Below are 17011 nucleotides of genomic sequence, written 5' to 3' on the forward strand. Positions count from 1 at the left end.
AATCCATTTCCATATGTGATGTAGGTTAACATCTCTGCCTTCTGTTTTCATGCATCCCAAAGGACTGCTGCCAACAGACAAGGGGAAAAAAAGAGACAACATCTGGCTCAGATGATGGCATGTAACATTAGCTCATAGCTACACTGTGGGAAATCTCCTGTCAAGGTTTTCATGTCATACTTTACTGATTCCCAAAGGCTTTTTGTTGTTGATGTTTTTCCTTGCTTTTTTGACAAAAGTCAAAGGTCAGGCTCAGATATAGAAAAGCAACCCTGAAGTGGGTAGTTGGGCTTTATTTATTGAAGCTTCTCAACTCCCCAAGCTACACTAATATCACGTATAAGAACAGAAAGAAAATCTCACGTTGATTTTTCTAGGTTCAGGATACAAATGTGAGTATTTGACCCAGAATAACTAAGAAACCACCCAAGGATCATGGTATGTGTTAAGGCAGATTTGGAAAAAGACACTTACTCCATTACTGAGAACAACTTTAAGATGCTTTAGTTAACACTTTCCATTCCAATGACTTTAATCTTGACATCTTAAACTTGCAATGCATGATTTTCTAGAAAATGGATGGATGGATGGATGGATGGATGCTTTTGTAAAATTATCCATGTAAAAAGCTTCTCCTACAGAGTGGTGAGCCTCAGCCCATCAAATATGTGATTCCTTGACTTAAAAGGCATGACAGTATGACAGCTAAAAACAAAAGACAAATGTGTGTATTATAAACATATTTGTAGAATGTTACAAAAAATGTTTGGAATAAAGCTTCCCACAAAATGCTCACAATGCAGTTTAGACGAATTGAAGTTTTAGAACACACAGCCATTTTTCCTCAGTCTGGCTGAACTTACACATGTTTAATGTACATCAGACTCTTCAAAGAATTGTCTGAGACCTGAACCATTATAACTTGTTGTCAAAGGAGCTTGGAAAGAAAAGCGTCTGGACTTCTTTAAGTTGCTTGAAGACGTTTCACCTCTCATCCGAGAAGCTTCTTCAGTTCTGAACTGAAGAAGCTCTTCGGATGAGAGGTGAAACGTCTTCAAGCAATTTAAAGAAGTCCAGACGCTTTTCTTTCCAAGCTCCTTTGACTACGATGACCTGGATGATTGAGAACCTGTTTGATTTGAGAAATTGTTTATATCAATCAAAAATGAGCTAATGTTTTTCATTAGAGAGTAAGATGTTAAAATGTTGTAGTTTATGCAATTTTTGTTTTCTATTTTTTAACTGTAAAAAATAAAAATTGGTTCATGAGATTTGTAAACCATTTCATTCTGTTTTTATTCGCATTTTACATAATATTCCAACTTTTTAGAATTGGGACTATCCTGATTGCAGTTTGCATTCCTATTCCTACTCTACTGTATTTGATCAACTAAGGAGTTTATGTTTATGATAATTAAATTAAACATTACTTCACATACACAAGCAATTCCACTTTAATAGTAAAAACCTATAATCTAGAAAGCTTTTTTGCGTTTTGTCTCACTGTGCCTAGAATCACTGCAAGAGGAAAAATATCCTAAAACACAGCATTAAACACCTGCTACTTCCTTCAGATTCTTGCCTCACCTCATCAGTCATCAGTGTAGCAATAGACCGGCCGATTTCATGATACTGTGGACCTTTCCCCAGAGGGCCAAGCAAGATGAAAAGAAACCTGCACAAGACAAAGAACAAAAGGTTTTTGGTAAAAGTCAAATCCTTTTTTAATGAGAAATTCAAAGGTTAACCGGCTCATCTATCCAGCCTTCACACAGAATAAAGGAAGAAGGAGACAGAGGCAAGTTAAGGGCTTTGCCAACAATTTGTTTATTACCTGGTGGTGATGGGAACTTCAGCCAGGCCATTTAGCAGTACAGCAGGAGCTAGGCGGACAAAGGCCACCACAGGGCGCTCTAGGAATTCCAGCTCCCCTACCAGCACATTGGATGCCTCAGCACCAGGTGGGATTTTCTTCATGAAGTGGAGGTCAATCTGTAAAAGAAAAAGAAAACCACCACATTATTATAAAGTAAAAATGTTTATTGGTCTGCTTTAAAAACACAGTGATGTAGATGCAGTCGTACTGAACGTCTTATAAATGAGAATCAACAACACAGCAAGAATCAGGCTCTGAGAAGAAAGAAGTACTCCTGTTAAATTCCACTCAGTTTCCCAGGGTAAGAAGGTTGTGATTTCATATGTAACCCAGGCTTGGTTAAATATACAGCACTACTTATGTGTCCAGCTATCAATGCCCGTAGATAAACAGCAGGATCAGTGGTGGGTCTGGTAGCTAACCTTGCTGAAGTCAACAGTGCTGTTTTCTCGGCTGACGTCCTGTTTGCCCTCATTGTTGGCTGGCTGGGACTGAGGTGAGACTGTTTGCCCTGTCAGGTAGAGCAGGAAACCAACATCAGTTTTCACAGGGGCTCATCCTATCCCAATACCTCTTTCCCACACAAAGACAGAGATTTCCAGGGAGTGACTACAGGGTACAGTTACATTCTCTGAAAAAGGGTTACAGCACTGGTCCCTTTTGTTGTAGGTGCTGAGTCTTTATTGAGGACAAAAGGTTTAGCCCCAGTGATGAAACAAATAATATTGTACCCATTTTCAGAGTGTACCTGGTGAGTTAAAGCTCAATATATAAATTGTTGCTAGACCATTTAAAGAGAGTTTAAAATAAGGTGCAATCTTTAACTTCCAGTTCAGATTTATGTGCATCAGTTAACCAGTGCTCATTTAAAGCACCTTATTCATTTTGTTTTATTTAAGTCAAAGATTTCACCTTGCAACTGTGGGCGTTAATGAAAACAGTTAAAGAAAAAAGCTAAAAATATGCCTTGCTCAGAATGTCAACTCTTTAAGTGAGTGTGCTATGGTGCTGCTTTTAAAGGAGTTCCAGCAATGAAATGTATATTTGTTCGATACGACACTATAGCTAAGAAACGGTAGCTTTAATATGGAAACTAGTGTGGCTTACAGCTGGCTCCTGGCCTACAACACTCCCATCACCACATTTTGATAAAGCCCACCGATTAATGCGCTGTACATTATTTGTTTAATCTACAATTAACAGATTAATTTGTAACATTTATAATCCAAGTTGTTTCACTGTTTCCAGCCTTTCCGACAAGGGAAGATAACAGCCTGTGGGCTTTGGACTCATTTTTAACAGACAGAAGTAACAATGATATTATGCTGAACTCCTCCTTTAAAGGAATCATTTTAGCATATCATTTATTCAAAAGCAGTGTCCGTGTTTTATTCAATTGCCAAAAAGGAGCACAAGTGTATTTCCCAGCTTTTATAAAGAAATGTTCAAACATTTCTTTATAAAAGCTGATCCCCAAAAGCAGCAAAATAAAGACTAGTGAGCAGTTACTGCAGTTAGTCATTACTGACTGTTTTTTAGAGTTGCTCTACAAGTTCTTATGGTTTCTGTTTAAGAAACATATTGATGACAGTGACAAGGAGGGGAGAGTATTATAGAAACTTTTGTGATTCTGCAGTTCAATTAAGTCTATTCCCAGATGTGGAAAAACTCACAAAACTGCAACAACGTAAACATTTCAACTCTTTATATTGCTTCACTTTGAAGCCTCAACAGTAGAAAAGCTGGAAGAACATTTTGACAGTGAGCCTTGGACAGGGAGAAAACTGCTTGAACTGAAGAATGTTGAGCTTTTCTTTTCTTTTTTGTCATGATTATTAATCAGCCATATCCAACCAATCACAATGTTACTCTCCTATCCTTAGCACGTTCTTTTTATACTACTACTACTGTCTACAGACTTTCTAATCAGCCTACAGGATCTCTTGTTGCCCGTGCAGATTTCCTGATCTGTGTCTTCCAGTGAGATGGGGCAGTAGCCTTGTGCAACTGCCTAAAGGACACTAAGACATGTGGTTTTGTTTTCACCAAAGACCATGTCTGGAGTCATGTGATCAAAGCCCCTGCTGGAGCTCAAAGGTGAAGAAGGAGTGGACAAGCATAACACACAATGAAACACGCTGCCTACAAGCCCTATAAGAAAAGGCCTTTCTGGGTGAAGTGCTCGTCAGGAGTGTTTTTTCAGGTGAACATTTAGGAGATTTTAAAGTGTGATAACAGAGGCCATTTACTGGGTAAGTTAAATATACGCATGCACACATGCATGCAAAATACAGCAGACAGGAAGAAAGACATACACAAACATGGAGAAACACAAACAAGAGGAGAAAATGAGATATCAAACAGCAGTAAAACAGCATGTCGAGATGGATAATTATTGGATCGTCATGCAAAGGATAATAGCATTAAACAGAAACATACTGCATATATTTGTTTACAACATCAACACGTGAGTAGCTGAGGACATTACAGAGTACAGAAAAGCTTGTAGTCTCATCTACAGACAGGTATATGTGTGGGTGTCCTGTACATGTTCTGTGCTCACCATTCTTGTCCATGGAGTGAGGCTCAGACTGCTTCTTGCCAATATCAGCAAAGGAGCGTACAATAGGGATGCGGTTGGCCAGTTTTTTGTGGTTTTGGTGATGGTGTTGTTTGAGAAGAGCCTCACGGATCTTTCTCCTGGCATCTTCACCTACAGGGCCAGATGCCTCATACTGATCCAGAACCATGTCTAGGGAAGAAAACACACACAAACGCCATTGTGTTTAACGCAATACCCCTAAAATGGTTGATTTGATTTAATCGCACCAAACCAGGTTACATACAATAGATTTGTGCAGCAGAACAGTTTTTACCACAATCAGATAAAGCATTCAGTTTGAAGACCTCTAAATCTAAAACACAGTTTGAAGCAGATAAAATGGTCCTCTGTATTGTCCTTGTGGATGAACTTCTTCTGGCATATTATGGTGCATGCTAACCTGGACTCCACCCCAATAAAACCCATTAAATCAGTGATTTTAATAATTAAGAGACCCTAACCTTAATATACAAAAACAGGAAATGATGCAAAGATCACAAATTAATAAGCAGTTGCAAAATAAAATGTATAAAAGCCAATGGCAAATAGAAATTAAAATTATTTGCTTGAGTATAGGTTTAGAACTGAGAGTTGGATCAGTAAGCAGACTACAGTGAGGAGCTGTACCATGAAGGCCTGCTAAAAAAGAGTGTAATTGCTACACAACAACTTAAACTCAATTGGAGGTCATATCATGGTTATACAGCAACCTGTCATCTGGTTGGTTAAAAAGATGACAATCCATTTCCTAATCTCAAATCAATGATCTTATCAATGTAGGAAAAATCCTAAAATTCCATTCAATTTTATTTATACAGCGTCAATTCACAACGACAACAGCACTTTGTCGTTGTGGTAGACCCCACAATAATACATACATTAACCCAACAATAATATGACCCCCTATGAGCAAGCACTTTGGCAACAGTAGGAAGGAAAAACTCCCTTTTAATAAAAAGAAACCTCCGGCAGAACCAGGCTCAGGGAGGGGCGGCCATCTGCCAGGACCAAAACAGAGTAGTGCTGCTGGTGTAAATATCCCAAAGAGAATGAGATCAACAGATCATCAAAACATCAAACCACTGAATGAACATTATATTACAACATATGGCATCTACAGCAGTATAAGCTACAATTAAAATTAAGGAAAGTTTCTTCATCCTTCATCCTGAGTAACCTCTGAACTGTGATGTGTTTGGTTACTGTAGATTTAAAGGTGCTGGTCAATGTGAAATGGAATGTGCCAGCTAGTCAAGTATTGTACAGTATAAATACTCCTTCATTCTGTTTGTGCACAATGTGGGTAAACTGTTAGAGTGAGGATCAAGTCAAGCAGGCGGTTTCTATTGAGATGATTTAATGAATTTGCAGCTCAGTGCACCGCTCTCTCTGTTGATATGAATCAATGGAGCTCACTCAATAGTCTCTTTCTTGGTTTCATTTTTTTTTCAACAATCATTCAAAGAAGACAATATTTATTTAATTACACTTTGGATCTCTGTGCTTTAGCAAATGAACAGACTATACTGGTCTTCACAATTAACAGCTAAAATAATAAAAAAAAATACATGTGATATGCTGTGAACAGGTGGGTTATGATCTTAGATTTAAATTATGTAATAGAGTTTAGCTGGCAGAGGTAAAGTGGTAGTAAGTTTCAGAGAGGTGTGGAGCAACAAAAGCTTTGGTACACAATTCTGAAACAAGGGACAGTCAGCAGGCTAAGCCTAGAGCATGTGGAGCATCTGGATCAGGAAAGGGTGGATTTGGTACTTAATCATGGATAGTGGCAGTGGCTGACATCAAGACATTCTATTGGTGGATGGAAAAGGCTAGCATGAAGCACAGCACAGAAGCAGAAGTCTGTGCAGGCATAGTAGCAGGAAGTAATATGCAAGCTGGGACAGCATATACTGAGAGGCATAACCAAGTCACTGGGATATTGTACAGGAACATCTTTGCTGCATATGGATTAGAAATCCCCATGTCCCAATGGGACATGCCATCAAAAGTGGCTGAGAACACCAGCACAAAGTTCCCGTGGGACTTCTAGTTCCAGACAGGAACCAGCAACCAGACACAGAGGTGGCTGTCAAGGAGCAGAAGAGGGCAACTGTATGGAAATCCCAACTGACAAGCAACATCAGAAAGAAGGAACATGAGAAAACTGTTGTACCAGAGACTGACAAAGTGTGGTCCAAAAATAGAGCTTGACACTGGGAGAGTGGCTCGAGTATATTAAGTACTTGAGCAAAGAAGCTTTCAAGAGAAACACCACGAAGAGCTTCACAACAAAAGCCAACATAAAAACAAAAAGTTAACCAAACACGAGTCTAAAGATGAGGTTTTAGCTGGGGTTGTTTTTTTTATTATGTAGATTTTGAACAAATGTGCCTGCTGCATGTTTTTGTGCCATGAAGGTCGCATAAACCCTTTTAAAAATCACTTCATCTAGTGTTTACCTGCAATCTCTTCCAGTGAGTTTGCCCTCATATCCAGCATCACAGTGCCATTCATGATGCAGCTGCGAAGTTCAAAGAGACTGTGTAGAGACAGAGTGGCTACATAGGGTTTACTCCACCGCTCACCACCATCCTCAACGTCTTCCTCAAACTTAAGCCACCTGCAACCAAAAGAAAACACACAAAAAAATTCCTCGATTTTGCCTTGTATTTTCCTTTTAGTTTTGATGTGTACGTTATGTTTTATCACATTGCTAACTCATAGTCGTCTGGCCACATAATTTAATAAGCTTTTATTTAGATAGAAACAATTCAAAGTCTCAAGCACAACAGGGGAGAAAAAATACAAAGGCGTACCTTGCTGTCTCCTTCCATTCAGCATCCTCACCCTCCCTGAGGCAGATTTCGTCCAGCTCAGTGAACAGGGCGTGGGGGATGTGTTCCTCATCGCCATCCTCAGTCCCCAACAGAAACTGCACCCTCTGAGCTGGTGTGTCTGCTGCAGCAAGTTTGATAGGTGGAAGACAAGCACAGAAAAGAAGAAAAAAGCCAAAGAAATTAAGAATTTGAATACCACTGGAAGACATGGATTAGAATCACATAACCCAGGTTCTGTAAAAATGTGTAATCTAAATCAGCATTTTAGAACCAAAACCTACTGTGTGATGGGGATTCTCTTCCATCCTCAGCTGTGGAATCCCTCTCTTTGGACCTCTTCCTGTGTCTGTGTCCATGGTGACGATGTCGTCGGTGCGACCTCCTGCCTAGAGGAACGTGAACCCCAATGTAGAGAGTGCGGTGACCTAGAGAAAAGATGGAAAAAGATGAAGATTAGCTGTGTCATTGATCTAAAATTTTACAGACCTAATCGGTGATACGCAGGAATACTGCCAATGTGGGATGTGGCAAGATTAAGAAGTAGCTCAGTAAAAGCCCAAAATGTCACAAGTTTAATTCTTAGAGACAAACTTTTATTTATCAGGAAATGTCCTGATTATTTCAGTGAATGTTTTTAATTATTCATGTAAAATCTGTATTATCTTTTCACAATCAAAATGCAAAATAAAACAGCTGGGTTGCATTGTGCAGTCTTACATTACTCTATAACTGCCTAACCAAACACTTTTACCATCTGGGTAAACTAATTATTATATATAATATATTATATTGTATTATATTTAAACGTGGCAGAAATTTTATTAATGTTGTTAGATCCCTGGCACAACTGGGGGTACGTACCTCCTGTGGAAATAAAGCTAAGTATCATTAGCATGATAACTGTGACAGAGGTCACCCATACAGATAAATAAAACAAAAGACCTGGTGTAGAATACAAAGAAAATGGGACTGAGTACCAATCCTTGTGGTACTCCAGTGAAAAGAAAACATCCTTTAGCCTTTACCCACCGTATTTTGAGTCATTTGCTGTAAACTTTGTGGAAAACTTGTAAATATTATTTTACCTAAACCTTTTTCTACAGGTGAACACGTTGCTACAGGTGTTAGGACAGCAGCTGAATGAGTACATTGGTTAAATATACCAATGCACATCATCTAATTCAACTTATAGACCTTTCATTCCCAAGTAGAAGTAAATCACATATAGAATTGCAGTGTTGAGTTTAGACTTTAGCCTATTTTTATGCATATAAAAAGAACCCATACTGGCATATTTTTAACTCTCACAAATGCTGGTTTAATAAAGAAAATTATATTATTATATCATATTTCAAAAACGGGTCTAGAAAAAAATAATAAAAACAAGCTATCATAGCTTGTAGCTTGTACATAAATAAAAATAACAATGCTCAGCTTGCCCAGTAATATAGAGAAGTAAATGCCATTGTCTGTTAGATAAAAACCACAAAGACATTATTTAATGAACTACTACCTCTAGGGTCTTTGGTCATCTTTGCACAAGTTGAAATGATTTTGACATTATAATATCTTTGTAATTACTTACTTTCATCAAATAAATACAGAACAGATAATGAAAGGGAGACTGTGAAAGGATATTGTACAATGTAGCACAAAGGCCTTTTTCTAATGTCCATGTGTATGTACGTGCGCATCCGCAGGGTCAGTGAGAAGATAATGCGAGCTGACTTTCTCCTCTTTTATTGCAATCGAGCTGCCTGGCCTCTGCTGCCTTCCTGCCGGCTCTCAGCTCTGTGTCCGGACACAGACAATACTTCTGCACACGCTGTTCTCTTTATCTGGCTTCACCACCGTATGAGGCGCCACATTGTCCGGCATAATGTGACACCAAATGGATATACCCCATGAAATTTGATGCTAGGGAGCCACAAAATAGGGTGCGTCAAAGGAGCATCACTTTAAGTCATTTTTTTCTCACCAGAAAGATGACACAAAGGAAGGTGGTAGGTTATACTGTTTTCATCAACCCATCAAAGGCACTAGCACTTTTGTACAAATTTACATGTCTACTTTACTGAAAAAACAACACTCTTGTTGGCATTCACCTTTAGAGGAAAAGATCAAACTCATTTTGCATACCACTGTAAAAAAGGTTATTTCATTCATAAATAATTTATCATTAGCAACCATTAAATATATCACTTTGTTTGTAACACTATACATGCTGAATTAAAGTGAAAGTATGCATTTGAAATTAGTGTTCATGTGAAAACTGTGTGCATCACAGTCATACATTTCAACACATTCCCCAAAACTGTACAAGTAATTCCCAGTAATGCTAGCATGAGTAAGTTCTCTCAAGTATTTTAAATCCTCAGGATATGTGTATTTTTTAATATAGGAGGAAATATTATTTATTATTATATTTGCAATGTACAGTTGAAGTGTGACTACACTTCCTATACATATCTGATTGATTATCAGAAAAACGCGGTACTGTATATTTTCGGTACTGTATATTGTATATTTTCTCAGATAAAAATATCCCAGTGATTGCCTTGAATTGTTTTCACTTGCTTGGATACATGCCTAATCTCATCACAGCATACTAATCAGATTTAAGCAATGAAAAGACAAAAGATGAATCATCTAGGAGCACAGTAACATCAGATCATTTCAGAGTACACACCCTGCACCAATAGGAATCCAGAGAAAAAATTAGATCTCAGAGGACGCGATGAGAAAATGAACGACAGGTCAGAATAGATTTGTAGTCTGGAGGCTATCTTCTTAACAGAGCATGTACTGTTGCAGATGCAAACTGCTCTCAGCATTGACTGAATTATGCATGTCAGAAGCCGAGGAGAGAATGACTGTGCATATGCAGGAAATTTCATATATGAACAGACAGGACCTAGGAAGCTGAGGAACACATAACAGGAAAGCAAGAGAGCTTTAGAGTTCATGAGCAAGTCTCACAAGTGAAGGACTTTACAAAAATAGCACTTGTCCTCCAGGCCTAAACTACTGCTGATGTCATAGGATGTTTCTTTTCCTTTTCTGCTGTTGCCACATCTCACTGGCTTTCAGTCAGCCTCAGCCTGAATTCACTCAGCTGTGTGACATGCTGTGTTTTAGCGTCCACATCCTCAAGTCCATGGGTGTGTATTCATGTATGTGTAGGATTACGTGACTACTGACAAAAGTAATTCTGATTGGCTTTTGCTGGGTTTTGCAGTCTTATCATACAACTGCCTTGGCCTCTGAAGAAGCAGTACAGTTTATGTTCTCAGTTTATTCATGTCATGTGTGGCAACCTCTTGTACTTGTTGACATTGCAAAGTTTTAAAAAATTATTTATTTGAAGGCCTCCATATTTCTTTGATTAGAGATAGTCTTTATATATATATCTCAGTTTTTGATGCCAACTGGAGACTATTTAAAATAGCTAAAATAGCTGATTATTTCAAATATATTTATATTCAAAATTCTGTAAAATATACATTTACAGAATATAGTCCTAATGTCAGTAACTTCCTAAAGCAGCTGCTTGCTATAATTTCATATCAAATGTTAATCAAACATGAAATAAAGTATTTCTGGGAACTCCTTTCAGTGTTGCTCCAAATTTTATGCAATATAGAATATTGCAGAGTAAAGTCAACAAGACTAAAGTCAGCATGCAGCTAATAATAGTAAACATGCTAAGTGTGACAAGGGTGCGGTAACATCAATGCAATAAAACCTAAATCATGTGTGTGGGGTTGCCCAGCTAGCAGTTGTATGGATGTCCCCAACAGAAACACTCTTAAAAAAGGTGCGTGACCTAGCCTTTGGTATTCTCCTGGTGTAATGTGCATGCAGGTACACAGGAGGCTGCAGTCCCTGGCACTCCAGAGTGGCAACCACTGGAGGGACACATGATTCCTTCTGTAAGAAGGATCCCAGGAAGGAGTTTGTTGCTTTTCCTAAACCCTTTAGTTCTGGTTACATTTTTAAGCTCAGACACTGCAAAGTGAATTAAGCCACGTCTGGCTCTCATCAGCAAAAAACAGGAGATGAAAAGTTAAAAGCTCCAGTGTGGGACAGCTATAGGTAGACTCCCTATCCTTAAACACGAAGGCAGCCATAGGATACAGAAACATCGGATTTTAGCTAGACAGCAATAGGAGTGTTTCGAGTGAAAGTTCCTTTAAGTAAAGACATTCTAAAGACTCAAAAGGCAGCTCTAAAAGTGCCTCTAAAACTGTCAGTAAATCGCACAAGGGAAAAACAGGCTTGGCAGGAGGCCTCAGCTAGTGGCCTCCCTTCATAAACCTCCTTATCTGAGAATTCTGACCAATTGGTGCAGAACCAAAGCCAACATGACAGGCTGAAATTGCAGCCAAATACATTTTAAGAGTGGAAAATGCTATTCTCTTATCTAGCAAATCCTGAAGGAAGCATAACAGCTTTGGAACTGAGCACTAATAAGGAATGATGTTCCTATCTGAACACCATATCTAAGATACACACCATAAAGTGAACATGTGGAAAGAGCTGTTGCACTCTGAATGGTCTCAATGACCCACAGAAGAAGAACAGACTCATTCAAATTCAAGTTTTCACATGCCAGGCCCTGAGAACTAACTGCATTGGATGTGGTTGAAAAACCTGCCTATGTCTCTGTGACGCTAAGTCCCTCAACCCTCTTGGGATTGAGTCACAAAGGCAGTGGCTACTGCTGGTTGTGGAGCAGACAGGCTCATTGCTTCTCATTGACCCAACAGGCCATGGATTGTCATCCATGACCTGTTGGTCAATGAGAAGCAATTAAAATCAGAGACAGTCACTGCTCCCTGAGGTTGAAAGGAAGAAACACATGTAGCAGCACATTCAGCCATGGGTGAGGTGAGATTTTGTGTCCTCGCCCTCGTTTCTTATAGAAAATAATTCATTGCATGATGCAAACAGATTTACGGACGCCTGACCAAACTTGTCCCACAGCTGGTAAACTATTTTGGGATTGAGTCACCACTCCCTGTAGAGTAGAGAACCTCTGGAGAGCAAATCCGCTCCAGTGTTCAACACACCAGGAACATGCGTCACACTTAATGAGAGGAGTTGTTTGCTGCTCTACATAATCAGGCTGTGAGCCAACTTGTGTAATGTCACCGAGAGAAAGCCTCCCTGACAGTTTATATACACCACTGCTGTTGCATTGACGTCCTTAACAAGACATTAAAATTTTCAGAAGCAGCAAGAAATAGCTCAAAGCCAGAAAAACTGTCCTCCACATATTTGTTTGAAGGAGCAACTCGGGCCAAGTGCCATTTATGGTCCTTCTCTTGAAAATACCCCCCTACCCAGTCAATGAAGCACCTGTTGTCAGAGTTTTCCTCATAACAACCACATCCAAGTGGTCACCAACAGCGAACACTTCTGGGTCTCCCCACTCACAGAGACCTATCAGGCATACATCTGAGAAGACATCTCACATCCAGCTGCAGGTGAGATACCCAGTGCTGAAAGTCCTCCATCCTCAACAGCTCCTGAGCGATGAAAGAGATTACTGAGGACATCAGCTTATCAAAAGACCATGTTTCCCTTGTGAAAAAGGGGAAGGTGGTGGCGAAATTTCTCCTTGACTTTGAACAGTTAGAGAAATTATATCATCCTGATTTTGAATTTAATGTCAGCAAACATGTCTCAAAAATGTTGGGACCGGGCAACAAAAGATTACAAAAAGTAAGCGGTGATAAAGAAATAACCGGAGGAACATTTTGCACCTAATTAAGTTAACTGAGCTTCTCTTAAGTAAAAGTGGAAGAGATTTACCACTCTATAAAAATCTAGAGCTTTCAGAATAATGCTCATCAACAGCAAAGGCTGTGACTATGTCACCATATAGAGCATATCATATACTCAAGAGATTCTGAGACTCTAGAGAAGTCTCTGTGTGTAAGGGACACTCTAATAAGTCAGGTCCAACTGATGATCTTTTTAGTTCCCAAATGTTTACGACTCTTGTTGAAAGAATATTTTTGTAACATGTTGCTGCAAACAAATTCAAATTTAAATTCAAAACAAGCTCATATTTTTCTTTTCATATTTTCATATTTTTTTATTTACATTTCACACAACATTCCAATTTTTTAGAATAGGGGTCATACTTAACACATTAAGGGAATACTTTCTATTGAGATATTGTTCAATTTTGTATTTGAATTGGATCTATTAACAGTGATGTAATACACATAATTAACTCTCCTAGAACTAATCTAGTAGGAGGAGTTATGCAGTGACATAACTTCAGAGGATCTTCTTTTCCTGCTTTTTGAAGAGTCTGTGTTACCACAGCAACAGACAAGAATAAAGTAATTATGGAAACCATCATCCAGAGACGCGGGTCCTTGAGATGAAAGTACTGCCTCACTGACAGAGTGTCAGAATAAAAGACTGACATTTCTGCCAGCTACCTAGGTCCACGTTGCCTGGTAACAAAAATTCTGTGGATGCTGACGGGGAACCAATTCTGCTTCAGTAATAACTCATCTTTTGAGTGTACCAAAGCTTTCTATTGTTTGACTATTGCACAGAAAACTCTTTAATGCTCTCGGTATGAATGTACATTTATTTTCACTGTTTGCCTCCTAACAGGCCTTTGTCTTGTATGCTGCTTTCTAAAATTACTTCATGTACCCACATTATTCCCCCCCCCCCCAACCTTGGACAGCATGAGAACAGGAAACAAAAAAACAGCCGGTTCCGCTTTCTTAATTCTTTGATAAGTCAGGGCCAAGCCAGCTCCGATCAGCCAGAACCCTGTTACCATGGTTCTGAATAGGTAGATATCTTCAGCACTCAGGCTCACCCAAGCCCAAACTTCTCGTTGAGAAAGGGGTGTCAATTGCATTTAGGGACCAGTTGATCAAATCCATAATTCCTCTTTTAGGTTTTAGAGAACAGACTGTGAGAGAGTGTTCCAGGGAAGAGTAATACAAAAAAGCACGAGACTAGACAAGGACATAAGAGGCTAAGCAGGGAAGCTAAGGGAGAGGAGGAGAGGAGAAAAGTGCGACCGCCTTCGTCAAGAGCAAGAGCAGAAGAAAAATGTCAAATAATAAAGGTAATAAATTCAAAAATAGATATGGGGACAATTGTATTACTAACACTGGTGAGTCAACATTCAATTCTCTCATTGTTGTTAACATAGTCAGGTTAGTCTTTGTCTTAACATGCGATGCTACTTAGCACTATAAAGTTAATGACTTTTAAACATATCATAACAGAGAGCCTGTTCCAGATCCTCTTGGACTAAACCCAAGGTTTGGTCTGCTTACATTATATGATTGTCATGGAGTACTGATCTTTTTGCATTTTTAAGATGTTTTCTTATTTGCTGATATTTCCCTGTGGATTTATTAAGGTTTTTCTTTTTAAACAAAAATTAAGTCCACTTTTACAAAAAGGAAACCCTTTTGTAACCCTTTGAACTTTGTTGTCTATTCAGGATGCTGTTTGGTGCAGAAATTGCACCTCTGTCTCTTTTATGTCATCTGAAATGCTGATGCAAGCAGATGTGCAGAGAAAAGACCTTGTGCTCTTTGATGCAGCAGCACTCACATCAAAATCCAACATCCATTTGCAATGACTTAGACAGGTGGACTGATATTATATACGGCTTTTCTGGTGTTCCTAGGCTCTGCTATGATTAACACTGCTATGTTGTAGCTTTTATATATTACATTGATATTATATAACACATGAAAATGACAGATATAATTGATCAGTGTTATGGAAAATGTTGGTGTGAGCAGTTTTTGAGTCACCTGGGAATAAACATTTGAATATTTTGGCCTCTGCTGTATCAAGCAAATGTTCAGTATCACTTAGTGATGTTACCTTCTAGTTCTTCCTTCTCAAAATTGGTGGTGAGCATGGAGCGTGTGCCCCCGCGGTCCACTATTGCCTCTTCATCAGTTCTCTACAGGAGACACACAGAGGCAAAGGTGATTACTCAGCATTAAAAAAAATAAGAACCAACAATTTGTATGTAGCATGCACATTTTTAATATTATCTTCCTACAAATTCACAGGTGTAGCACTTCCCTGTTTCCCTAAATGCAACAATTCTCTGCCTCCCCTGCTATCTGCCTAGTGAGACGATGTGTCTTGAAATAAACACACAGGAAAACTCAGCATTAAGGCTGACATCCAGTCACTGTTACCATGGCAACAACAGACAGCCAATTGCAATTTAGAAGGAGCACATTCATCTATGGAATGCCAGAGTACACCATTTTCAGTTACACCTTTAAGAAGATCGCCTTATTGTGTGTACGCTTTAAATCATGTAAACGCTAACCCACCCACACCTTCCCCAAGCCCAGTTTCTTGGGAACTGGAGCAAGAGCACACACTCAGTGTAGAGTGGAAGAAACAAGGCCTGGTGATAATGGACACAGAGTAGTGCTTTTCTGGTAACACCCTTCTATAAATAGCTCTGACCTTGACAAATAAAAAAACACACTTTTGAGTGTTCACTGTGCTTTTAATATTCACTGAAAACACTGAAATGTGAATGTGGTGTTTTTAACATATGCTCTGGAGACAAAAAAAAAAGGAGACAACTTCTCTGGCTTGCTAGTAGTAGAAAAGTGGTCGTAGCGATAAATTTTCTATCTCCTTGTCACTTTCTCTTATACCTCTGACTCTGCGTCTTATCACTCTATGTCTCTCTCTTTTTATTAGGAGTCTTGTCTTTAGCTCCTAGATCATATGTGTTTTACTAGATGTCCCCTATGAATGTGCAAGTCAGCCCTCAGGCTGTTGTGGCTTCTGCATGCCACTGAGGCCCCTGTTTGCTAAATAAATAAACGGCCAATATACCTTGTTGCTTCAGACTTCAATCATCTAATTCAATAAACTACACCAAAAAAAAGGACAATAGCATGATAAGTTGTTGACAGAGAAAATTTGAAGTTTTTCATGGACATTTCAAAATGGCAGCAATGCTGCCCATTGGCTCCAAAATATCTCACCATGTTGACCATTATATGGTTAGAATATCTTTGCAGACTGTGACGCAGGAAGGCCGTTTTTACACCCTGTTTAAGGTCAAGGAAAAACTTTTAATGAATTAGACATGGAAAAAACTATGAATATGTGAAGTATATATTTGAAGTTACTGAACTAGAGACAGGGCTGGAGAGTTAAGTTAATCATTTAGACTAAGACAGTTACTTTTTGTCATTTTAAGTCTGAAATTTCATGTTTACTTATATATGCAAAGGAGGAATAATTATCATATGTCATTATGTGTTATCTTTGCATTTTGTGAAGGCTTTTGATAGAATGAATTTCAGATATATTATTGCCCCCTAATTAAGGCAAGAGCAATGCAGAGAAAAAGTTGTTTTGCCATGTTGTTAGGGATGAAATGAATGACAGCTTTATTTGTCGCAAGCAGGTTGCCCTGCAGCGAGATGGTAACCCCCCCCCCCCGACCTTACACACATAACACAAACATCACATGGGATTACAAGTCGGAGATCGGTAGCGTTACAAGAAAAACACTGAAATGCTCTATACTTGGTAAATGGACTGGTTATTATATCACACTTTTCTATTCTTCCTAAGCAGTTACAGTGCTTTATACAACTTGCCTCATTCACACCCATATTTCTTTTCTATTCTTTCTATCTAACATTC

General features: G+C 38.8%; 1 protein-coding gene across 4 annotated transcripts in view; it reads right to left on the minus strand.

The window, feature by feature from the left end:
* Window positions 1-17011, minus strand: part of LOC146361043 (sodium-driven chloride bicarbonate exchanger-like) — a 49741-nt gene that overhangs the window by 15439 nt on the left and 17291 nt on the right. For 3 of the 4 annotated variants that reach the window (XM_084922712.1, XM_084922708.1, XM_084922711.1), the window contains 8 exons: window positions 15203-15284; window positions 7600-7743; window positions 7298-7439; window positions 6941-7101; window positions 4440-4628; window positions 2299-2387; window positions 1835-1992; window positions 1588-1675 (listed from right to left, as the gene is read on the minus strand). In XM_084922712.1, coding sequence (XP_084778838.1) covers window positions 1588-1675; window positions 1835-1992; window positions 2299-2387; window positions 4440-4628; window positions 6941-7101; window positions 7298-7439; window positions 7600-7743; window positions 15203-15284 — 1053 coding nt within the window. The remainder of the gene's footprint in view (window positions 1-1587; window positions 1676-1834; window positions 1993-2298; window positions 2388-4439; window positions 4629-6940; window positions 7102-7297; window positions 7440-7599; window positions 7744-15202; window positions 15285-17011) is intronic. The other variant, XM_084922710.1, reaches the window with a different exon arrangement.

The sequence above is a fragment of the Perissodus microlepis genome, chromosome 23, assembly GCF_051167445.1.
Source record: "Perissodus microlepis isolate ML-2025 ecotype Zambia chromosome 23, ASM5116744v1, whole genome shotgun sequence".
In the NCBI taxonomy this organism is placed as follows: domain Eukaryota; kingdom Metazoa; phylum Chordata; class Actinopteri; order Cichliformes; family Cichlidae; genus Perissodus; species Perissodus microlepis.